The following is a 24,738-nucleotide window of genomic DNA, read 5'->3' on the forward strand; positions in this document are numbered from 1 at the left end:
TGTTATATATGCTACATATACTTTTACATATATATTTTATATGTATGTGCAAAATAGCATTTTAAGAAAAGAAAAAAAATCCTTTACTCTCACACAACTATTTTCAATTTTATATTACGTATTATTATATTACATAACAGTTTTTGTCCACAGTCACCTTTTTCACATAGTGTCAATCATCTTATGTTCTAATTTGTTAACATTATTCTATTGCCCAAGTTCCTATAATCTTTTAGTTACTATGTTAATGATTGCTAAAATTACATGTTGAAAACCTCTATACTAACTCAATCAATTATGTTGGGCATTTGGGCCAGAATTGGGTGCATGTAGGTTGAGTTATGCTGTGTGGATGTGTTTGCTTTGAAACACATAGTGCTAGCTAGGACTTTGTTGTAGCTGTTGTTTTTAAAAATTTTTAATTCGTTGCCAAGGATATCATGGATTACCCTTAGATTCAGATTTATAACCTTCAGGCTTGGCAGCTGCAATCCATCCACCTTTGGAGAGAGCATATGTTCTCCACTTTGCTACAGACTCCACTACTCCCTATTGTCATTCTCCAAGCCTGCTTCCCTCATTTACATTATCACCTCTTGATTCCTATATGCACTTGAGTTTGCAACCTTTGATTTAATGTCTTTTCCACTCTAGATAAGGCTTCAGATGATGGCTTCAGGTAATTTTTTGCTTCTGTGGTATTATTAGCTTAGGGTATATTTCTGAAAGCAAGCTTCCTGGGTATAAATATATTTTAGCTCTTGCCATAATGTGTTCCATTTGGGATGTCTGTTGAGGCCACAATCCTCTCCTTTGCAAATAGCTGTCCTAGGTATTCTCCTGCAAGGGGGTTCATCAAAAGCCCAGCTTTTTTTTTTTTTTTTTCCAGCAGAGCCCCAGGGGGACTCTGGGTACTGCTACTGCACAGTTCTTCAGATCCTGGAAGCTATCCCATGACTTTCCAATACATTTTGTTTTCTTAAGCTGGATCTAAGTGGTTTCTGGTGGCCGCATTCCTGCTGTCAGGTTCTTGAGAGCCATCTCTGTCCTCTTGGGCCACAACTGTGTCCTCCCCCCAGCAGTGCTGGCACATGGTAGGTGCTGAGATGTCTGCTGAATGAGGAGATGAGCCTGAAATAAGACTACCACCTTCCACCTCACCAGACAGGTTGTGTGAAATCACCCTGTCGAAACACCAGTGACCCCCATGCAGCCCGTATCAGTGCTCCGAGCTGGACGGTGTCCCAGCCTGTCAGCAGCGTGGCCCCCACTCCCCCACCAGCACCGGGACTCTTCTTTTAGTGCTCCTCCTGCTTCCCTGATCACCCCTCCTCGATTTCCTATGCGGGAGCCTCCAAACGTATCACTCCCGCACTTCATTTGGGCCTCTGCCCCTTCCCAGGGGCCTCCTGGATGCCCCGTATGAAACAACATCTTCCCCGACCACCTGCCCTACAGCAGCATCTCTGCACTAGGCTTTATTCCTCTTCATGGCAATAAAAAATGATCATAGTGTCTATTTGTTGTGTGGTCTGTCTCCTCCGGTTAGGAAGGTCATAAGAGTAGAAACTTCTTTTCCTTTTGTTCACAGCTCTTTACTCTCAACAAGGCCAGACCTGTGGTTGGCACCCCATTCACGGATTCGACAAATATTTATTGAGTGCCTACTCTGTATAATAACTATATAAAATATATAATGTGCTAGAGGGAGCTTCGTGCCGTGGAAAAAACAGAGCAAGGCAAGAGTGACGGGGAATGCTAGGGGTGGGCTCATTGCAACTTTTAAATAGCAGGGTTGGGGGATTCCTCCCGTAGGAGGTGATGTTTTAGCAAACACTTGAAGGAGGTGAGGAAGAGAGCCAGGCACCACATCTGGGGAAAGAGCAATCCAGGGGAGGGAGAAGCAGGAGTTGCAAATGCCCTGAGGCAGGGCCACGTTCAGGGAGTAGTAAGGAGGAAGCGTGGCTGGAGTGGAGTTGTTGGGGGAGAGCGGTATTGGAAGAAGTGAAATTGAAGTCAGGAGACAGTGGTTTTAAATCTTTAAAACCAATCAACTTTATGTAGTTATCATTTACGTACGATAAAATGTGCCCATTTTAAGTGTACAGTTTAACGACTTTGTTTTTTTGTGGCTGCGTTGGGTCTTCGTTGCTGCGCGCGGGCTTTCTCTAGTTGCGGCGAGCAGGGGCTACTCTTTGTTGCGGGGCGCAGGCTTCTCGTTGCGGTGGCTTCTGTTGTTGCGTAGCACGGACTCTAGGCACGTGGGCATCAGTAGTTGCAGTATGCAGGCTCTAGGGTGCATGGGCTTCAGTAGTTGTGGCTCGCGGGCTCTGTAGTTGTGGCGCACAGGCTCTAGAGCGCAGGCTCAGTAGTTGTGGCACACAGGCTTAGTTGCTCCGTGGCATGTGGGATCTTCCTGGACCAGGGCTTGAACCCGTGTCCCCTGTATTGGTAGGCAGATTCTTAACCACTGCGCCACCAGGGAAGTCCCAGTTTGATGAGTTTTGACCAAGGTAACAACTGCCTTGATAAGGTATAGAATGTTTTCATTACCCCCAAAAGTTGTCTCCCCACAGTCAACAGTCCATCTCTCACTGAACTGTTTTTTGATGCCACGGATTCATTTTGCCTGTTCTAGAACTTCATGTAAATGGACTCACGCAATATGTACTCTTCTGGGTCTGGCTCATTTCACTCAGCATAAAGTTTTTGAGGTTTGTCCATGTTGTGTTTATCAGTAGTTCCTTTGCATTGCTGAGTGGAATTCCACTGTGTGATGTAGCACAGCTTATTTATCCAGTCCCCTGTTGATGGACACCTGGGTTATTTAGTTATTTACAGCTATGAACATTTGTGTACAGGTGTTTGTTGGATGTATGTTTTCATGTCAAACCTTCTGCTCATGGAGGATTACTGGACTGAATGTCAATATTATGACATAGTATGAGTGTGTTTCGTGTTTGGTAATTGCAATCATTGTTGCTTTTGTTGTGGTCATCCATTTACAATGCTTGGTGTCAGTCTATTTATCTCTTGTAAAAATAAAATACAGTGTGTGTGTGTGAAAAACAAACAAACAAACAAAAAAAAACCTTTTGCTCATTCTTTTAATTGGGTTGCTGACTTATTGAGTTGGGATTCTTTATACATATACTGGAGAAGTCTTTAGCCTGGCATTGGTTTTGTGAATATTTTCTCACAGCTGTGGTTGGCGTTTTCATTTTCTTAACAGTATCTTTCAAGGAGCAGATGTTTCTAATTTTGATGAAGTCCAATTTATCCATTCTTTTCTTATATGGTTGGTGTCATGTCTAAGAAATATTTGCCTACCCTCAGGTTGTGAAGGTGTTCATTTATTTTTTTTTTCCTAGAAATTCTTTACTTTTAACTTTTATGTTTAGGTCCAGTACAGGGTTTTGAGCAAAGAGCTGATGTGACCTAACTTAACATGCTAATAGCATCACTGTGCTGTTCTGAGATGAGACTGGTGGGCAGAATGCAGCCTTGAGGATGTTTGCAAGGAGGCTACTGCAACGATTCAGGCTGGCAGCCACCAGGCAGAGTGGAGGTGGGGGAGAGCAGTGAAATTCTGGAAATACTTATCGGCCAGGTTTTCAGGCTTGTTCTTCATCCTCTTTAATGAGTCACATCCAACTTTAAGGAAAGTTATTTCCCTTCTCTGAAGACCCTTATACTCGTAGTTTTACGTGAGGCCTAGTGTATGTACACAACTTGCCTTGAGCCTGAATGTTTGCTATGCATTTAACTTATCTTCACTTTTTAAAAATAAATACCTGGTTTTGAGTTTTATTCCACACATTGTCATTCTTCAGGCATGGCAGCCCCCAAAACAATATGACGATTCATCTATTCATTCACAAAAGATTAAAAAAAGGAAATCAACACATTTCTTGCCATGCTCCACAATACTCCTGCTGTGTAGGACTCATAACTCCATGTCTCTGCCTTGGCCACTTCAACTCATGTCTTATCCTTTCTTTAACTCATGATTTATTGCTCTCAGTTACTCCTTTTGCCAGATTTATAAACGTAACTGTTCTTTATTTAATACCTATTTTGTACACTAGGCAACAAGACAGTAAATTTATTGTCTATGAGTTGCTACTTTGAAAAATTACATCAATGCAAAGTGATTGTCCTTCAGCCTTCATAGCCAATAAACTTATTTATTTTTTTGTAGGGGATGATATGAGGTCATAGGATAATATATATAATCGCTGATCACAGAATGAGAAGGAACAAGTTGCAGTCAAATGCTCTCCCACTGAGCTATAGCCCCGAGAAGAAGCAAGTTGAACGTTCTGACAAACAGAAGCCGAGAAGGAAGACCTCTGTCTCCTGCCAATCATGTATAAGCTGGTCTCCTGCTGTTTGCTTTTCATAGGATGCTTAAATCCTCTCTGGTCTCTTCCTGTCCTTGACTCCAGGGAAGAACCCCTGCAGCTCTCAGGTAAAATGATTTCTTTCCCTTATGTCAGTCTTGAAAGAGTCTTCAAGGGTCTTAAATGCAATGTTAGAGATAAGAATGAAAATTCTTTCTTAAAGGAGTCTTGTGAAATTAATAGTCCCAGCTGTGAAAAGAATTCTGAGGATGCTTACAACACATCTCAGAGTCAGTAACGGATAGTTTTTTTTCCTTTCTAAAATGTAAAAGTAGAAGGGTAACATTGCTTATTTAATGTCACTTCTATATCTCTAAGTTATTTTGATCAGCCTTTTTTTTTTTCAATTTTGAACATGGCACTAAATTTAAACCATCATTGCTTTTAGTTTCTATTTTAAATGAGCTGGATGAATGCAGAATTGGTTGTTCCAATTATAGGTTAAAATATTTTTATTGTATCTTATTTTAAGCTAAAAAGTAATCATCTGACATGTGTTATACGAAACAAAAATATTTATTAAAAAATAAAGAAGTGACTAGCTGGGGCTAGGGATGACACAGATTTTCCAAGTACATTTATGTTTTCCTTTTGATTGATGTTTCATTCAGTTCAATTCTAAGTTGAATTCTCTTAAAGTGTATCAGTCAAGCAGATACTTATTGTGCTGTTAGCTCTTAATTTAGTTTAAGAAACGAAAAGGCTGGTGCTTGGGTATTAGGTTCATAAACATTTTAACTTGTCTTTAATTGTGGATACTTTAGACATTTTTTTTTAATAAAGGAAAAAAACTCTTTTAAGCCATTGATTTTATAATTTCTACTCTCTAAAGTTTCTCTCAAGCAGCTTTCTGATAATTGTCAAGCTCTAATTCATGCACTATCAGTCAGCTTCCACAGTCACTGAACTCATACGTGGCAGTCATCTTTATGGCTAAATCGGGCATTAACTGTATTGATTCTCTGCTATTTAAAAAAAAGAACAGTGAAAAGCATAAGATGAAACCAAGAATGAACATTCAGATACTACTGTCATCTGCAAAAAATTACATATCATGATTATGATTTTTCCAAACTTAGATGAGTGTAGCATCTCACTTAAATTCTTAACAGGTGGCAGCTTACATTAGAGTTTTTGCCTGAAATTTTTTCCCACTTATTTGTTTCTCCATAAATGATCCTTCATGACATAAACATTGATGTGTGGCCAAATTTTATAGATTTCTTATTCATATTCTTCAGAATTTTATAGATTTCTCATTCATATTCTTCAGAATTTTATAGATTTCTCATTCATATTCTTCAGAATTTTATAGATTTCTCATTCATATTCTTCAGAATTTTATAGATTTCTCATTCATATTCTTCAGAATTTTATAGATTTCTCATTCATATTTTTCAGAATTTTATAGATTTCTCATTCATATTCTTCAGAAGTACTGGGAATGTGCCCAGAAGCCTTCACAATGGCTTGCTCTTTGTTTCCCAGTCAAGGTTGTAGCTGAGGATTTGGAAGCCTTAGTGAAGCAAGTGGAGAGTACAGGACTCCCCAGAAGCTCCGATCTCCCCACTGCAGCACCTGGCCAAGATTGCTCTGCCAGGGTCCAGAGTCTGCTCACCAGACCTCACACTCACTTCCCACACACCTTGCACACACTTACCATGCATCTTCTATGCCACTAAGCTGACCAAATTTCACCCTGAAAATGTTGCTATCAACTTCTTTAAAGAGTATTTTAAAGCTGACTCTTTCCTGACAATTGTGTCTACATCTTGGAGGCCAGACAGATAAGAGGTGATGCCATCCTATTCGCTTTACAGGAAGAACCTTAACAATCCTGTCTTTTAGAAAACCACTCCTTTATTTTTCCTCTCACTCCAATTTCACCACCCATATGTCTAAAAGCAAAAGGCAAAAGGCAGCAGTAGGTAAATAGAAATGAGGAAGAATCACTTTGTAAGTGGAAGTGCTTTTTCACTGACCCTGTGGCTCAGCCCTACCCTCTTATTCAAGGCAGTGAGCAGCCTGGCAAGGTCACACAGGCAGGAGGAATCAGAATGAGAGTCACACGCTTGATTTCCTGTTCTGCTGGCTTGTGAACTGGACTGTAGCATTTCCACTTCTCGGTTAAAATACTACTGACGACAAACCCAGAACTTAGTATTTGAAGTTTTTCTAGTATTATCTCCTTGTCCCTGGTACCCCCCAAAAGACAATAAGGAACAGAACTGATTGAAGAATCAGCTGAGTTGCTAATATCTATTTCTACTCCGTGTAGCACCTGAAGATGTCAGATCAACTTTGGATGAGCTGGAAAGAGCTTCCCTTCTGCAGATGCTGCCAGAGATGTCAGGTGCAGAGACAGGAGATGGTCTTAGGAAAGCAGGTAAAATGATTCTTGTGTTTACCGGTGTCTGATTTTCTTGCCACTGAATTTACTCCCTGTTTTCATCAATTAGATGAGGTAAAATCCTGTTTTGGAATATAAAGATCAGCTATATAAAATGAGGTAGTTACCCAACACTCTCCCCTCCGGGCATAAAGACTTCCTCTGACATCTTCTGTTTTCTTTTTCTCAGCAACTCCTTCCAAGCATCCTGCTCTACTTGGTCCCTCAGTATATTTGTTCTCTGTATGGACTATTATTTTGGGGGGAAGGAGGGCATTATCCCAGTTTTCAATAAGTGAAATTTACAATCCTTTTTTCCCACTTACTCAAGTCTTAACCAAATTACTTAATCTATCTGTACCTCAGTTTCTTAAACCAGTAAATGGAATGATAAAAATGCCCATCTCATGGGGTTATTGTGAAGTTCAGTCAATGAGAAAATGCAAGTAAAACGTTCAGCACAGTGGCACACAAAGTAATCCATGAAATGGCAACTTTTACTATTTTCTCTGTCACTGTATTCCTCCCAGCACTGATACAAATGCTCAGGACATTCTGGAAACAAAATGGAGTCTTTTAATAGACCTTGTTTAGTAGGAAGAATTTCACTTGTTATAAAATATTTTTGATAAACTACTGAACTGCTAACTTAGGAAAATGCAGTACCCTTTGTGAATTCCGGAAGCGAGAAAGAACCAGGTGCCTGCCTATCTTCCTTCAAGTAAGTATCACTGTGGTGTGAAAAAAAGGAAAATCAGAAACTAGACATGATTTAGGAATATTCTATTTTGTGTGTTTTAAATAAGACAAGTATAAAATGGAAATAATAGATCTGATGATGAACGGTTTCAAAATACTCTTTTCCAGATCCCGGTACCAACATTTTTTACCCACGAGGAAGTGTGAGAAAGGTAAGTAGCTCCATCATGAGAATTATGTTACAAAAGTGAGCATTCTATGCCTTGACTTTAGAGGAGCCTCAATTCATGAACCAGTTGAGCATTTTCGGTAGAAATCACACCTTAAAATAACTGGTCAGTCAGTATTACTTCAAAGCATGTTCCAAATTTTGATCCATATAAATGTGGATGCAACAAGAACTTATCCAGTGCCCATTCTGGATAAATTATTGTAACGAGTTTAAGAGAATAAAAAATAGATAAGGCCCCTGCCCTCAAGTTTGTCATCCACTTGTGCTGTGTCATTGATCATCTTCACGTGGTCTGAGGACCATCAGTATTGGTATCACGTGGAAGATTGTGAGAAACGCAGACTCTCAGACCCCACCCCCCAGCACCTACTGAATCAAAATCTGCATCTTACCAAGATTCCCCAGGTGATTCTTATGCACATTAAATAAAGTATGACAAGCACTGCCATATGATGTCTAAACAGAAGAAAGACACGGTCAAAACCCTGAGATGTCATACGTGTGAAAGAGCAGAATATGAAGGAAATCATTTTGGGTGCAGAAGACAGACTGTGATTGGGATTGACGAATGATAATAGTAAATGGTTAGAAATGGTGCACAGTTAATGGAGGACCTTAAACACTGAAAGAAAAATCTGTATTTGATCATTATCAACCCCTCAAACTCTAAATTAGTGTCACCTAAAGGGCTTTCCAGGTATACCAGTCCCACGAGCCAGCCTACAGTGACGCCCTGGGTTCTGGCCCCTCTTCCCGTCCTGGTAATTCTTTATGTACATTATTAGCATGTTAAAGCCTCCAGGAAATGAGATAAGCATATTTAATTTTAACCAAGCATTTCCCAAATATTTTGACCAGAGACACCTTTTTTTGGTGTAGCACCCATTACCATCCTTATAAAAATATACTCTGGAATCCCTCAGTTCTGAAGATGGTGTACACCACCTGAGGCCCCAGGGCAGGTAAACCGCCCAGAAGGGGATGGGGTGGCTTCTACATTAAACGTTTTCAGATGTTTATATTGTTCCGAACAGAAGGGTTCTGATGAAAGACTCTAAAATCATAAAGGTGATTAGGATTTGCTCATGAAATCCTAGAAAAAAAAAAGAAAACTAAGGGTCCATGCTTAAAGAAGTTAATTTTAAGACAAATAAAAGGCCTACTTTACAGAGAAGACAGTAAATGGACAGAACATGTTACTGACAGATTTAAACAGAAATAGGTCAATGAGGGTTTAGGAAAATTCACGGCAATCACAGGGCTAAACAGACCGGATGGACCACAGGTAGGGCACAAGGAGACCTTCCAGAGCCTACACGCTGGGCGCTCACCACAATTCTATCCCATAAAGCAGCAAGAAAACACTTTTTAAAGGTCCTACATCTGAACTAAGGTTCCTATTTGCACGTGTAGGACTCAATTCATTGATAACCTGTTTTTTTATTTGGATTGTTTTAATTTCAGGCTTTCTCAGGACAAGATCCTAACATTTCACTGAGTCACCTTTTAGCCAGAATCAGGAAACCATACAAGAAACGTGGAACTCCCTCTGAATGCTTCTGGAAATACTGTGTCTGAAGTGACATGAACATCTACTAGTCAACTCAAAACCAACCATCTTAGAAAAAGCAAAATAAAAATGCTTGATTTGAAAGCACTATAGATGAAAAACTAGGCAAGCTATACCCTGTTCATTATTATTTGGAAAATAAATCCTCTATGTTTTGCAAATATCATGAGTGGTTATTTTACTTATAAACATATCCTGAAAATCTATCCATCAATTTATCTTTAAAGAATTATCTAAAAGTTTAAAAGTAAACAAATAAATGAACAGAAGCAAATACTAAGAAGAAAAAGTCATAAAACTTTAGTTAAAACAGTAAAACTACAAATCATTTAACCTACATTATCTTAGTGATGATGTCCTCTCAACCCTTAAAAATAACGTGAGTTATTACTTAAAAAAAAAAAAAAAATCAGTATCTTAGCTTGGAAAAGCATCCAAAGTGAAGGATGCCTAAAGATGAGGACTGGGGACAGTCTGAATTCTCCTTTGTTTTTGAAGGAGGGCGTCCACACACTCAGATCCCCTCTCCCTTAGTTAACCTAAGTACTGAACACTTGAAAACTTTAATCTCTTAACACTGAAGCTTGTTTGATGTCAGTTTCTGTGAGCTCAAGGAGCACAGTACTAGAAAAATACCTTCATAATCTGTTTCTTAGAGAAGAAACTTGAGGTGGGATTTAAGATTGTGGAATGGAAGATATAGCCTGGTTTGTTAATTTTTAAAAACCATGTGTGTGTGTACACATACTAACTTATTCTCTTAATACATCTGTACCATCGTAGCTTATCTATGTATAGAGTATGGAGCTGAGACCCGCGAGCTCCATGCAGCTCCCAGCACGGCCCATGCCCGCGGGAAAGCACTTCTTATGGGAAACCCAGGCTCCCCTTCTCGGCTCTGTCACCAATCACACCCCCAACTCAGGAGGAATGAAGGGTCAGGTCTGCACCAAACAGTCACAAAATCGGTATTGATCTTGTCAACAACCATCCAAAATCTCTTTAGAGCACAGGTCTGATAAATCTTCCCTTTCCTGGTCTAAGACATCACGAACAAATCTGTAGGCAAGTTGTTTTCCGCTTGAAGGATGGATGTGTCATCTCAGGAACATGCTGACATGTGGCCGTGAGGATGCTGTGGCATCGCTTGCTGCTGAAATTCAACTGAATCCAGTTCCCTAACACAGGACTCTGGCCCCACGAGTGCCACTATGTTTATGACACCAGGAAGAGCTTAGGGTGGATTCCATCGCCGTAGAATCCCAAATCCCTCCCGTTTTGTGATACTAGGCAGCTGCTCTTACAGACGGGGCTCTGGCGTCAAGTCATTGCTCCCACCCAGCTGTGAGGCCCTGACCAGGTCATCCGGCTCTCTCCATCCCCGTGTCCTTCTCTGTAAAATGAGGGCAGTGACGCTGCTTATTTCGTGGTTGTATTGAATGAGATAATTCATGGGAAGCACCAGAACAGTCCCTGTGGGAGGAGTACACATCCCATCAACACTGAGCTCTCTTCCCTTCTTGGGTTGCTGTTGTTTTATTACGACAGGAGGTGCAGGTGGTTTGAAAGGTGTAACATTTAGCAAGTCCTGTTGGCTTCAGGATCCTGATTCATATTTTAATTCCAAGATTCTGTTGCTGCCAGTTCCACAGTCAGACTTTGTGAAACACAGGTTCACTCTACAGAATCTGAAAGAGTAATCTTGATAACTAAATTTTGTAAATTAGGCATTAAAATTAGTATTAAAGGGACTTCCCTTGTGGCGCAGTGGTTAAGAATCCACCTGCCAATGCAGGGGACACGGGTTCAAGCCCTGGTCTGGGAAGATCCCACATGCCGCGGGGCAACTAAGCCCGTGTGCCACAGCTACTGAGCCTGCGCTCTAGAGCCCACGAGCCACAACTACTGAGCCCGCGTACCACAACTACTGAAGCCTGCATGCCCAGAGCCCACACTCCGCAACAAGAGAAGCCACTACAATGAGAAGCCTGTGCACCGCAACGAAGAGTAGCCCCCGCTCACTGCAACTAGAGAAAGAAAAAAAGACTCAACACAGCCAAAAATTAAAAAAAAAAATTAGTATTAAAAAACATGTACATATGTTCAGAACCCAATAAGCTCCTCCCAGCGCTGAAGTGAGGACTAAATGCTGTGTTATCACTGAGCAGGACCTTGGACGCAGTGATGACACAGACGCAGACACAGAGTGACCCTAACGTGAGCTCCCTGCAGTGTCTCTCAATCTCAGTAAATATTTCTCAATGATATAAAATACACATTCAGGGCAGAGGTTTGTTGATGCAGTGCAAGAAATTTCTCAAGTTTTACATGTATACCGTTTATTGCTTTTGCTTAAAAAAGATACCCGATTAAAATATTAATAACCATTAAAAACAAGTAAATTCACAGTTAATTATAAACTCAGTTGAAAGAAAATTTCCGTTTGGATTAAATTTACCTTGTGAGTTATGATGAAGTGGCACTTAATTGTAAAACGATTCCATTTGCACAGCATTCTGTTGTTCATAAATCCTGACCTCTTATCCAAGAAAATACAGCTTCTTGGTAACATTTATGTAAACACTGAAGCCTATAGTATACATTTTTATTACTAATTTCTATAGTTATCAATACAAAAAGTTAATAAACTTGAACAACTGTTTAAACTCGGGGGGAGCCCCCCGGGGGGCGGCGGCCGCGCTGCTGAACCCCGCCTGCTCACCCTCAGCAGCAGAAGCATCGTGGTCCGACCTCTAAATACGCCAATTCGGCGGCTTATCAAAGTATCAAAACTACAAATGGTTTTATAGATCTGCTTACAACAAGCACCAATTGTAAATTGACCCTAAACGTATAGTAAGGCAAAGAAATAAGCAAATGTCGATAAAACAAACGTCCAGAAAGAATCGAAAAGAGGGCTTATATTAGAGGAGGTCAGGTTTAAAAAACGTGTACACAAGTGCAGAACAGTCCTCTGATTGCTCCACGTCATTTTTGATTTAAACAAATTAAAGAGGTTATCACTACAGAAGGTCACAGCGATTCTACTGATGGACAATATGCAGGCTGGTTCATTTTTTAAATTTGATTTTTCACCAAGGGCAAAAATACCACACAACTTGACCAACACAACAAGGGCTTCAGAGATCATTTAACAATCGAGATGGAGCAGAATAAGAGTTCTCTATTCCTAAGACGGGAATATGGGCATGGAACAGCTTAAAGTGAGAAAATTCCAGGAAACGTCATGGGCATCATTTGAAAATGGTTCTGACACCTGAAGAAAGAATTACCTTCTAGGAAACTACAGTTGGCCCCCCGTATTCCTGGTGGGGAGAATCGGGGAGGGGTGTAGAATCCTGGATGTGGAACCGCAGGGACAGAGGGCTGACTGTACCGCCATGTTACAGAAGGGGCTTGAGCATCCGTGGATTTTAGCATCTGCGAGGGGGTCCTGGAACCAATCTGCTGCAGATTCGAGAGCTGTCTGTTCTACTTTAGAAAGTAAATCTAAGCTACGAGGCTTGAAAATCAGAGTCCAGCAGCACTGTGGGTAGAGAGCTTGATTCTCCTAATTATGATCAGGATGCATTTTATAAAAAACTATAAAACCTGAAAGGAAGAAGTGTTTTCCTAAAACAAAAAAAAACAAAAAAACACAACAACAAAAAAAGAAAAGTAAGTGAGTGTGTTGCATGTTATTGAAAAGAGAAAAGGTTATTCCAGCCTTCATTTCCTTCTATTCCTGGTTCTGATCTACATGGGTGTGAACTGCATGTCATTCCAAGTTTGAGAAGGAATCATCACTTCTCTAAGAAGAGGGGACTCACTTATCATGTGAACAACTCACTCACTTCTTAAAAGACACTACTTCAGCAGGCCCAGGAAGCCCTCATTTGTGACAGATTCTGCAACCCTCTTGGCTAGGGGCCTCCCGTAGGCCCCTTACCCCTATTTAAGGGCAACACTTACCCCTATTTAAGGACAAAAAGAAGGCAGTGCCAATCAGACCTCTGGCAGGGATGGAGAGAGCTTCTTTTGTGTAAATTGGTTGGAAAGAAAGAGTTAACTGTTAGTTTTGATAAGACAACGTTTAAACACATACGCATATAAGAACAACATTAACTTTTACATAACTTTAAAAACTTTTTGCAATCATTATTTAAAAATTTCAAAAGGGATGAGTCAGAAGCTGGTTGAGCTAGAAGCTCTTTTGTTTTAACATTACACATGCAAAAGCTAATTTAAACCCTGCAAAGAATAAGCTCATGTTAAGCTGATCCATTTTTAACTAAGACTTTGAGAATTTCAGTGGAAGGTAGAAAATCAAAAGGAAAAGCATCTACAAAAATGAAGGTCAAAATTCAACCCTAAAAACTAGAAATTTCCGGTACACCAATGGGCAATACATTTTCATACTGGTCAATGCTGAAGTGATCTGTGTTGTGTTGTGAGAAAACTGGAATGTCAGACCCTAACTGTGGAGGGATGTGTCACCGTGCAAAGACCAGGTGAGGGCACTGTATTTATGGACACTGTTAGGAAAGGTACATGGCCCATAGCGGGGATTTCCTGAAGTCTCCAACAGGGGGAAATGATTCATGTAACAACAGAACAAAATTAATGAGGCTAAGGTTTGGGGCTCTTTCTAGCTATACTTTTTTTAAAAAAATAAATTTATTTATTTTATTTTTGGCTGCATTGGGTCTTCTTGCTGCGCGTGGGCTTTCTCTAGTTGCGGCGAGCAGGGGCTACTCTTCGTTGTGGTGCTCGGGCTTCTCATTGCGGTGTCTTCTCTTGTTGCAGAGCATGGGCTCTAGGTGCGCGGGCTTCAGTAGTTGTGGTGCGTGGGCTCAGTAGTTGTGGCGCACGGGCTTAGTTGCTCCACGGCATGTGGGATCTTCCCAGACCAGGGATCGAACCCGTGTCCCCTGCATTGGCAGGCAGATTCTTAACCACTGCACCACCAGGGAAGTCCTCTAGCTATATTCTAATTGTAATTTATTTGGGGTGACATCTGAAATAAAGTGTGACTGTACACATACCTCTTTAGAGGCCATCCAGTCTCATTACAGGACAGGTAAACTAGAAAAAGAGTCTATTTGACAGTTTAAATACATTGGGGAAAAAAAGAAGTAAAAGAGTCTATATACAATGTCTGCTTCAGGAAAATGATGTCTGTTAAAAAATCAGGAAGGAAAAGCCTTAACATTCAATAATAACTTCATGGTCATTTAAGACCCAGGGGTTTAGAGAGAATCACAAGGAGGTCTAGCTGTCCCACAGGCCTGGAGAGGGAGTACAGGTGCCTCTTCAGAGTCACTCAACTGCTGCTTCTGCTGGATCCGGACCACAGGATTCTGCGGCATCACCAGCTGAATCTCCGTTTTCGCAAGTGACACAGCCCTCCAAAAAGGAACAAGAGCAGGCAGGTTATTTGATGTGAAGTCACCTGAAAAGTTTTAAAACCAGTAAAATGCTGGCCAAGCAACCTGTGTCTCATTCTCCCACTTATTCACATCTAAGACTATCCATTATAGTTCATCCCTTATTATTAGAAGGTAGATGACAGCAATCGCTTAAATACTTTTGCTTAAATTGTTTTGGGGCTCATTCTTCATATACTCTTCCCACAGAAATTCCTGCTCGGCATGAATCCTAAATACTAAATCCTAAATCCTCTGGTGTGAATCTTACATCTTGAGTTTCAACTCTTTTCAAACATGCACGCATATTTGACATGCAATCTTATACTCTCCTCCCCAGTCAATCACATATGAAAGCAGGTGTCTTTACTCCTAACTGCCCTGTAACATTCCAACTGGTGAAAGAAAAAAACACCTGGAGTCAAAAAGACCTGTATTCAAAATCTGAAGAACTGTGAGCACTTACACAGTTGTCCTTCAGTTTGTGCAGAGGGCTCGGTTCCTGAATCCCCTGAAGATACAAAAATCTATGGATGCTCAAGTCCTTATATAAATGACTTGGTACAGTCGGCCCTCTGCACTCGAGGGTTCCGCATCCTTGGATTCAACCAACTGCAGATTGAAATTTGAACCGTGGATACAGAGGGCTGAGTGTACAAATTATTTAGTATCTGTATACCTCACTTTGTTGTTATTGGTAAAGCAGGGATAATAATACCTACCACAGAAGCAATTGTGAAGATGAAGATTTTCAGTGGGATCATGCAATGCACAGTCGGCCCTCTGTATCTGCAGGTTCCACATCCACAGACTCAACCAACCATAGATCGAAAATATTTGGGGAAAAAAATTGCACAAAGTTCCAAAAAGCAAAACTTAAATTTGCAGTGTACCAGCCACTATTTACATAGAATGTACGTTGAATTTACAACTGTTTAAATAGCATTTACATTGCATTAGGTATTACAAGTAATCTGGAGATGATTTAAGGTATACGGGAGGACGTGCATAGGTTACATGCAAATACTACGCCATTTTACACGAGGGACTTGAGCATCTGCAGATTTTGGTATCCCCAGTGGGTCCTGGAACTAGACCCCTGCAGAAAACGAGGGATGACTGTACACTAAGCGCCCAGAACACTATCTGGCACAAAAAACAGCAACACATGACAGCTGTTACTACTGGGCTTACCTGGATGTCTATTTCCTGAGGAATCGTCTGGCTCTGAATCCAGGAATGCACATTGGCCAGCTCCTCCCTTTGTCCGTGAGAAAACTGCGGCTGCCGCCACCTCATGCTTTCCAGTTTTTTTAGGTCTTCTTTCAGTACAATTTCTTTAACCCTGAAAACAAACAAACAAACAAACAAAACCTTCACAGTCCTAAATAAGGCACAGGGTTCTTATCTTGTGATCTAAGAACAGCACTTCTTTTTAGTTTGTAATATACTTTATATTTCTTGTTAATATATGACGCACACATCAAAAATATAACAACTGACTCATTTCTTTGTCAGGTTGGTAAAGCTAGGCCTCTTTCTCTTGATGGAAAATACCTGTATAGTGTTTTAATGTCATATGGAAGAAACAGATTTCCTTTAGGTCTTCTCTCCTTTTAGAATGAGAGAAAAAAGTCCAGGCTCTAAAAAAAGTTCTCATACCTGTGGGCTGTCTTGGAAAGCACTGCCTTTCTTTGTTTTCTTGTCTCAGGACACATAACATATTTATATTGTCACTACCACTACAACCATTGTTTTAAGAAATCATTTGTCTTTTGACTTCAAATGAATGAATTTGAAAATACATTTCTCTAAGGATATGTATAAAAACATTAAAAATCACTTTGTATTAAAAAACACACTTAAGAAACCATAAAACACTCATATAAAGGTGGGTCTTCTAACATGCTTTCTTACCTCTCAGGCACCTGATACGTCATCAGAATGCACTCAGGTGTTTGTTCTATCATTCTCCAGATGGACTCTTCAGCTAAGTTGGGAAATGTTTCTTTTTTCAGTACATCCTGAGATTGCTGCCCATTTTGAAAGATTTCAGAAGAATAATCACTAGTAGCAAAGTTTATACTGCTGCCACTGCTTCCTATCAAAAATCAACAACAAAAAAATTTGAAAATACCTGTCAGAGGCTGATTTGCCAAACTGGCCCTCATTCTTCAAAGACTCTGGCAACAGGCTGGTAGGGTCCTTCACCACCCAGCACAGCCATCATCCCAGGTCACCTCAGCCTTCCAGTTCCTCGATCTTCCCAAGATCTCCTTCTCAGTCTTCCTGAACTATCCGCTCCCCAAGGCCATTCCTTGTTTGTTCTCATCACCCACAACTGCTCCATCTCCAGCTCCGTCTCCAAAATCACCAACCTCTCAGCTTCAATTTCTTGTTTGCTTGTTCAACTGTTCCAACTACAAATTTGGAACAGTGCCTTAGCCATTCTGCTTAGAGCCCAAAGCCCATCATTCATTCAGTAGCACTCTGCAATACCTGAGACTTCTTTTTCCCTTTAATTTTCCACAACTATCAAAATGTAACTCTGATAAAGCCACTTATCAGTTCTGTTCTTATCTAAACCCAAGTAGCCAAAGGCATAGAGAAAGTCACTTATAACAGGGTGCGTTGGTTCTACAGTAAATTCATCACCACCAAAGATCATCACAAAGCCTGTAATCCTGGTACAGTTCTGTGGTCAGCACACTAGTCTATCCCCAGCAGGATTATCTTCTACTCCTCTATTTCCTCCCTCATTCTCACCTATTTTATAAGAAAAAAAAAGGAAGCCACTAGAAAGGAAATTCATCATCCTGATACCAAACATAAACTTACTCATATCTACATTCTCTCCTCACCATCCTCCTGTTACAATAGAGAAGCCATCCATCCATACCAAGGCCCATAGCTTTATGGCTGTTATGGAGCCTCATGGGTCATTCCTTTCCTATCTTGCATGTGACCCTTCAAGGTCCTTCTCATTGACTTTGGAACAATTAAAACAAAACAAAACAAAGTACCTCTCTAATTTTTTAAAAAAGGGTATGGGTAATCATAAAAGACATTTTTCCTCATTAGAAAAATCTCATTAAAAGGTAATTGTTTGGGGGCTTCCCTGGTGGCGCAGTGGTTGAGAATCTGCCTGCCAATGCAGGGGACACGGGTTCGAGCCCTGGTCTGGGAAGATCCCACATGCCACGGAGCAACTAGGCCCGTGAGCCACAACTGCTGAGCCTGCGCGTCTGGAGCCTGTGCTCCCAACAAGAGAGGCCGCGATAGTGAGAGGCCCGCGCACCGCAATGAAGAGTGGCACCCACTTGCCGCAATTAGAGAAAGCCCTCGCACAGAAACGAAGACCCAACACAGCCAAAAATAAATAAATAAATAAATAAATTAAAAAAAAAAAGGTAATTGTTTAAGGCAAAAACAGTAAAACTTCTATTGTGGGGTTTATAATACATGTTGCAGTAAAGTGTATAACAGAAATGGCACAAAAGAGGGGAAATGGAAGTACTCCATTTTAAGGTTCTTAGACATAAAGTGATAGAATAGGTATAATATGTGAAGGTAAACTGGGATAAGTAAAAGATGCATGTGTAAATCCTAGAGCAATGAATAAAAAAAAAAAGGAAAAAAGGAAAAAAAAAAAAAGAATAGCTGGGAGGCCAATAATGGAGAGAAAACGGAATCACTAAAAATACACAATTAACCCAAAAGGAGGAGGGGAAGAGAAAAAAGAAAGAAAGAGCAAATGAGACAAACATAAAACAAGTAGCAAGATGGAAGATTTAATTTAAACCTGATCATATCAATAATCATATTAAATGTAAATGGTCTAAGTACTCCAATTAAAAGTCAGAGACTGTCACATAGATAAAGAAGCAATATCCAACCATACACTGGTTACCAGAAATCAACTTTAAATATAAACACACAGATAAAAGTAAAAAGATGGAAAAAAATATGCCATGTAAACACTATCAAAATAAAGCTGGAGGAGCTACACTGATATGAGACAAAGGGGACATCAAGCAAGGTACATTTCATAATAGAGAAATCAGTTCATCAAAATCACATAATCTTAAATGTGTATGCAACTAATAAAAGAGTTTCAAAATACATGAAGCAAAAACTGATTGAACAGCAAGAAAAAAATAGACAAATTCACAATTATAGGAGGACATGTTAACAGCCCTGTCTTAATAACTGAGAAAACAAGTAGATAGAAAATCAGTTAGGATGTAGAAGGCTGAATCAACATTATCAGCCAACTTGACCAAATTTACATTTACAGAAGATGCTACTCAACAACTGCAAAACACACATTCTTTCCAAGTGCATATGAAACATTTATCAAGACAGACCAAATTCTGGACTATTAAACAAGCCTCAGTAAATTAAAAAAAAATACAAAGAATGTTGTCTGACTGCAATTAAGTTAGAAACCAATAAAATACCTGGAAAATCCCCAAATATTAGGAAATAAATGCATGTCTAATAACCCATGGTCAAAGAAGAAAACATAAGGGAAATTATAAAATATTTTGGGCTGAATGAAAATGAAAACACTCATACAAAAATTTGAGGGATGCAGCTAAAGCTGTGCTTAGAGGGAAATATAAAACCTTAAATGTTTATATTAGGAGGGGAAAAAAGGGTCTCAAATCAATGCTCTAAGTTTCCACCTTAAGAAATTAGAAAAAGAGTGAATAAAATCCAAAGTAAACACATGTAATAATAAAGATTAGAGCAGAAATCAATAAAATACAAGACCAAAAAAAATAGCAAATAAACCCAATGAGATCAAAAGTTGCTTCCTTGAAAAGTTAATAAAAGTGGTAAACACAGAGCCAGAATGATGCGGAAAAAGTAATAATATCAGCAAATAGAGAGGAGACATTAGTATAAATTCTAAAGACATTAAAAGGATAGGGAATATTATAAATAACTTTATGCCAATAAATTCAGCAACTTAGATGAAATGGACAAGCTCCTTGAATGATACAAATTACCAAAGATCATTCAAGAAGAAATAGATAACCTGAGTCTATTAACCATGTCTATTAAAAAAAATCAAATTTGTTTTTAAAAACCCTTTCATAAAGAAAACTTCAGGCCCAGATAGCTTCATTGGTGAATTCTACCAACCATACTAAGGAAGATATAATATCAATTCAATACAAACTCTTCCAGAAAACAGAAGAGGAGGGAACAGTGCCCAACTCATTTCTTTTGTTAGGCCAGTATTACCCTGATACCAAAACCAGATAAAGACATCATAAGCAAAGAAGACAATGGACCAATATTTCTCATAATAGGTGCAAGGATCCTTAAAATATTAGGATACAGAATCCAGTAATATATAAAAAGGATAAAATAGCATGACCAAATACAAGGTTAATTTAATATTTGAAAATTAATGTAATTCACCATATTAACAGAACAAGGGAGAAAAACCATATGGTTAATCTCAGTAGAGGCAGAAGGGCTTCCCTGGTGGAGCAGTGGTTAAGAATCCACCTACCAAGGCAGGGGACACAGGTTCGAGCCCTGATCTGGGAAGATCTCACATGCCTCAGAGCAACTAAGCCCGTGTGCCACAACTACTGAACCTGAGTTCTAGAGCCCACGAGCCACAACTACTGAGCCCACGTGCCACAACTACTGAAGCCCTCGTGCCTAGAGCCCATGCTCCACAATGAGAGAAGCCACCGCAATGAGAAGCCTGTGCACTGCAACGAAGAGTAGCCCCTGCTCGCCACAACTAAAGAAAGCCCACGTGCAGCAATGAAGACCCAACGCAGCCAAAAATAAATAAATAAAATTTATTTTAAAAAATAGATGCAGAAAAAGCATCTCTGTAAATCAGCAGCAGAAAGGAACTTCCTCAATCTTACTGATAAAGGCCATTTAAGGAAAATCTACATTTAACATCATACTTACTGAAACTGTGACAGATTTCCCCCTAATATGATGAACAAGGCAAGAATTCTGTCTAACCACTTCTATTCAATACAGTAAGTCCCCTACATATGAACGAGTTCCGTTCTGAAAGCGCATTCCTAAGTCCAATTTGTTTGGAAGTCCAACAAAGTTAGCGAGGTACCCAACTAACACAATCGGCTATATAGTACTGTGCTGTAATAGGTTTATAATACTTTTCACACAAATAATGCATAAAAAAAAACACAAAAAATAAAGAAAACATTTTTAATCTTACAGTACAGTCCCTTGAAAAGTACAGTAGTCCAGTACAACAGCTGGCATCCAGGGGCTGGCATCGAGTGAAGAGGCAAGAAGAGCTACTGACTGAAGGAGGGAGAGGAGGTGGGAGATGGTAGAGCTGAAGGGCCGTCAGCAGTAGGAGACGGAGGGCAAGCTACAATGTCACTCACGCCTGACGCTGACGGAACGCACGTTCCCACCTTTGAAAATTCGCAACTTGAAGGTTTATATGTAGGGGACTTACTGTACTATATTGGGGGTCCTAGCCAGTCCAATAAGGAAAGACAAATAAATTAAGGTATACAGATCAGAAAAGAAAAAGTAAAACTATAGCAAGTTTTGAGAATACAAGTTCAAAACACAAAATTTGATTGGCTTTCTATAGGCTAACAACAAGCAACTGGAAATTGAAATTTTAAAATGCCATTTACAATAGCATCAAAATTATGAAATTCTTAGTGATAAATTTAGCAAAGTAAGTGTAACCTGTACACTGAAAACTATAAAACGTTGCTGAGAAAAATTAAAGACCTACATAAATAGAGAAACATATCACACTCGTGGATCAGAGGACTCAATACTGTTAGGATAATTCCTCCCACATTGGTCAGTAGATTCAACATGATGTCAATCAAAATCCCAGCAGGCTTTTGTGTAGGAATTAAGAAACTGATTCTACAACTTATTTATTTTTAAATCTTTTTTTTTATTGAGGTAGCATTGGTTTATGACAGTTATAAGTTTCATGTGTACATTGTATTTCTACTTCTGTATACACTACAGCATGCTCATCACCAAAAACGTAGTTTCCTTTACCATACAGTTGACCCCGTTTACGCACTTAGCACCCCCCTTTCCCTCTGGTAACCACTATTCTGTTCTCTGTAACTACAAAGTATTTGTTTTTGTGTTTTTCTTCATTTTTTCGGTCTGTTTGTTTTTTATATTCTACACATGAGTGAAATCATACAATATTTGTCTTTCTCCATCTGCTTTATTTCACCTAGCATAATACCCTCAAGGTCCATCCATCTTGTTGCAAATGGCAAGATTTCCTCTTTTTTTATGGCTTAATAGTACTCCATTGTGTGTACTGTATATAGATGTATTTTAAAATTTAAAATATATATTTAATATACATCACTTCTTTATCCATTCATCCATTGATGGGCACTTACATTGTTTCCATATCTTGACTACTGTAAATTTCACTGTGATGAACATAGGGATGCATGTATCTTTTTGAATTAGTGTTTTCATTTTCTTTGGATAAATACCCAGAAGTGGAATAGCTGGATCATATTGCAGTTCTATTAATTTTTTGAGGAGTCTCCATATGTTTTCCATAGCGGCAACACCAATTTACGTTCCCACCCACAGTGTATGAAGGTTTTCTTTTCTTCACATCCTTGCCAATACTTGTTATTTTTTGCCTTTTTGATAACAGCTATTCTAATGGGTATGAGGTGATAATCTCTTTGTGGTTTTGATCTGTAGTTCCTAATAATTAGTGATGTTAAACATCCTTTCATGTGCTTGTTAGCCAACTACATGTCTTCTTTGGAAAAATGTCTATTCAGCTCCTCTGCCCGTTATTTAATCGGGTTGTGTGTTTTTTGTTGTTGAGTTGTATGAGTTCTTTATATATTTTGGATATTAACCCCTTATGATCTGCAAATATCTTCTCACATTCAGTAGGTTGTCTTTTCATTTTGTTAGTGGTTTTCTTTGCTGTGCAGAAGCTTTTGTTTCCACTGAGGAGATATATTAGCAGAAAGATATTGCTAAGACTGATGTCAAAGAGTGTACTGCCTATGTTTTTGTCTAGGAGTTGTATGGTTTCAGGTCTTACATTCAAGTCTTTAATTAATTTTGAGTTAATTTTTGTGCATGCTGTGAGACAGGGGCCTAGTTTCCTTTTTCTGTATGTGGCTGTCCAGTTTTCCCAATGGCATTTACTTAAGAGATTATCCTTTCTCCATTGTATGTTCTTTGCTCCTATGTCATAAATTAATTGTCCATATATGTGTGGGTTTATTTCTGGGCTCTCAATTCTGTTCCACTGAGCTTTGTATCTGTTTTTCTGCCAATACCATGCTGTTTTGATTACTATAGTTTTGTGATATAGCTTGAACTCAGGGAGTGTGATACCTCCAGCTTTGTTCTTTCTTCTCAGGATTACTTTGGCTATTTGAGGTCTTTTGTGGTTCCATATACATTTTATAATTTTTTGTTCTATTTCTGTGAAAAATGCCCTTGGGATTTTGATAGGGATTGTACTGAATCTGTAGACTGCTTTAGGTAATATGTACATTTTAACAATGTTAGCTCTTCTAATCCTTGAGCATGGAACATCTTTTCATTTATTTCTGTCTTCTTCAATTTCTTATAGTTTTCAGTATACAGGTCTTTCACCTCTTTTTGTTAAATTCATTCCTAGATATTTTATTCTTTTTGTTGTGATTGTGGGATTTTCTTAATTTCTCTTTCTGCTAGTTCATTTTTAGTGTATAGAAACACAATAGGTTTTTGTACGTTGATTTTGTACCCTGCAAATTTACTATATTCATTTATTATTTCTAGTAGTTTTTTTGTGTGTGTGGAGTCTTTAGGGTTTTCTATATATAAAATCATATCATCTGCAAATCATGTTAGTTTTCCTTCTTCTTTTCCAATTTGGATGCCTTCTGTTTCTTTTTCTTGCCTAATTGCTCTGCCTAGGACTTCCAATACTATGTTGAGTAAGAGTGGTGAGAGTTGGCATCCTTGTCTTCTTCCTGATCTTAGAGGGATAGCTTTCAGTTTTTCACCATTGAGTATGATGTGAGCTGTGGGTCGGTCATACATGGTCTTTACTATGTTCAGGTATGTTCCTACTATATCCATTTTATAGAGAGTTTTTAAAAATTATAAATAGATACTGAATCTCATCAAATGTTTTTTCCACATCTCTTGAGATGATCATCTGATTTTTATCCTTCTTTCTGTTAATCACAGTGTTTCACATTGACTGATCTGTGGATGCTGAACCATTCTTGCATCCCTGGAATAAATCCCACTTGATCATGACGTATGATCCTTTAAATGTATTTGCTAACCTTTTTTGAGGATTTTTACATTTAGGTTCATCAGAGATATTGGACTGTAATTTTCTTTTTTTGTGTTCTGTCCTTGTCTGGTTTTGGCATCAGGCAATGATGGCCTTGTAAAATGAGTTGGAAAGTGTTTCCCCCTCTTCAGTTTTTTGGAAGAGTTTTGAAAAGCATAGGTATTAAACTTTCTTTGAATGTTTGGTAGAATTCACCTGTGAAGTTCTCTGGTCCTTGACTTCTGTTTTTTTGGGATGTCTTTGATTACTGTTTCATTCTCTTTACTAGTAATCAATCTATCAAGATTTTCCATTTCTTCATGATTCAGTCTTAGAAGACTGTATGATTCTAAGAATTTGTCCATTTCTTCTAGGTTATCCAGGTAGTTGGCATGTAGCTGTTCACAATATACTCTTCTAATCCTCTGTATTTCTATGGTATCGTATTTCTCCTCTTTCACTTCTGGTTTTCTTTATCAGAGCTTTATCCCTTTGTTTCTTAGTGAGTCTAGCTAAAGCTTTGTCAATTTTGTGTCTATTTCATTTCTTCCGACTCTGATATTTATGTCCTTCCTTCTACTGACTTTGGGCTTCATTTGTTCTTCTTTTTCTAGCTCCTTTGGGTGTAAAGTTAGACTGTTTGATATTTTTCTTGTTTCTTGAGGGAGGCCTGGATTGCTACAAAATTTCTTCTTAGTATTGT

At 39.0% G+C, this 24,738-nt stretch overlaps 2 protein-coding genes across 10 annotated transcripts in view; one reads left to right on the forward strand and one right to left on the reverse strand.

Annotated features, from left to right (window-relative positions):
- The first annotated feature begins 2,599 nt into the window (after nucleotides 1–2,599).
- On the forward strand, nucleotides 2,600–9,508 carry UTS2 (urotensin 2). The gene is made up of 3 exons (XM_082458475.1): nucleotides 2,600–4,471; nucleotides 6,682–6,815; nucleotides 9,188–9,508. The coding sequence occupies exons 1-3, from the start codon at nucleotides 4,369–4,371 to the stop codon at nucleotides 9,299–9,301; spliced, it is 351 nt and encodes a 116-aa protein (XP_082314601.1). The 5' UTR covers nucleotides 2,600–4,368; the 3' UTR covers nucleotides 9,302–9,508.
- A 1,302-nt stretch (nucleotides 9,509–10,810) lies between these two features.
- PER3 (period circadian regulator 3) overlaps nucleotides 10,811–24,738 on the reverse strand; it is a 71,936-nt gene continuing 58,008 nt past the window's right edge. For 6 of the 9 annotated variants that reach the window (XM_082461015.1, XM_082461017.1, XM_082461016.1 and 3 more), the window contains exons 19-21: nucleotides 16,637–16,820; nucleotides 15,914–16,064; nucleotides 11,357–14,699 (exon numbers count right to left, since the gene is read on the reverse strand). In XM_082461015.1, the coding sequence (XP_082317141.1) occupies nucleotides 14,613–14,699; nucleotides 15,914–16,064; nucleotides 16,637–16,820 (422 nt within the window). In that variant the 3' untranslated portion in view covers nucleotides 11,357–14,612. Of the gene's footprint in view, nucleotides 10,982–11,356; nucleotides 14,700–15,913; nucleotides 16,065–16,636; nucleotides 16,821–16,856; nucleotides 17,140–24,738 lie in introns of those variants that run through there. The other 3 variants (XR_014263394.1, XR_014263395.1, XR_014263396.1) reach the window with 3 other exon arrangements.

Source organism: Balaenoptera physalus (assembly GCF_965194825.1).
Source record: "Balaenoptera physalus genome assembly, chromosome: 1".
In the NCBI taxonomy this organism is placed as follows: Eukaryota; Metazoa; Chordata; class Mammalia; order Artiodactyla; family Balaenopteridae; genus Balaenoptera; species Balaenoptera physalus.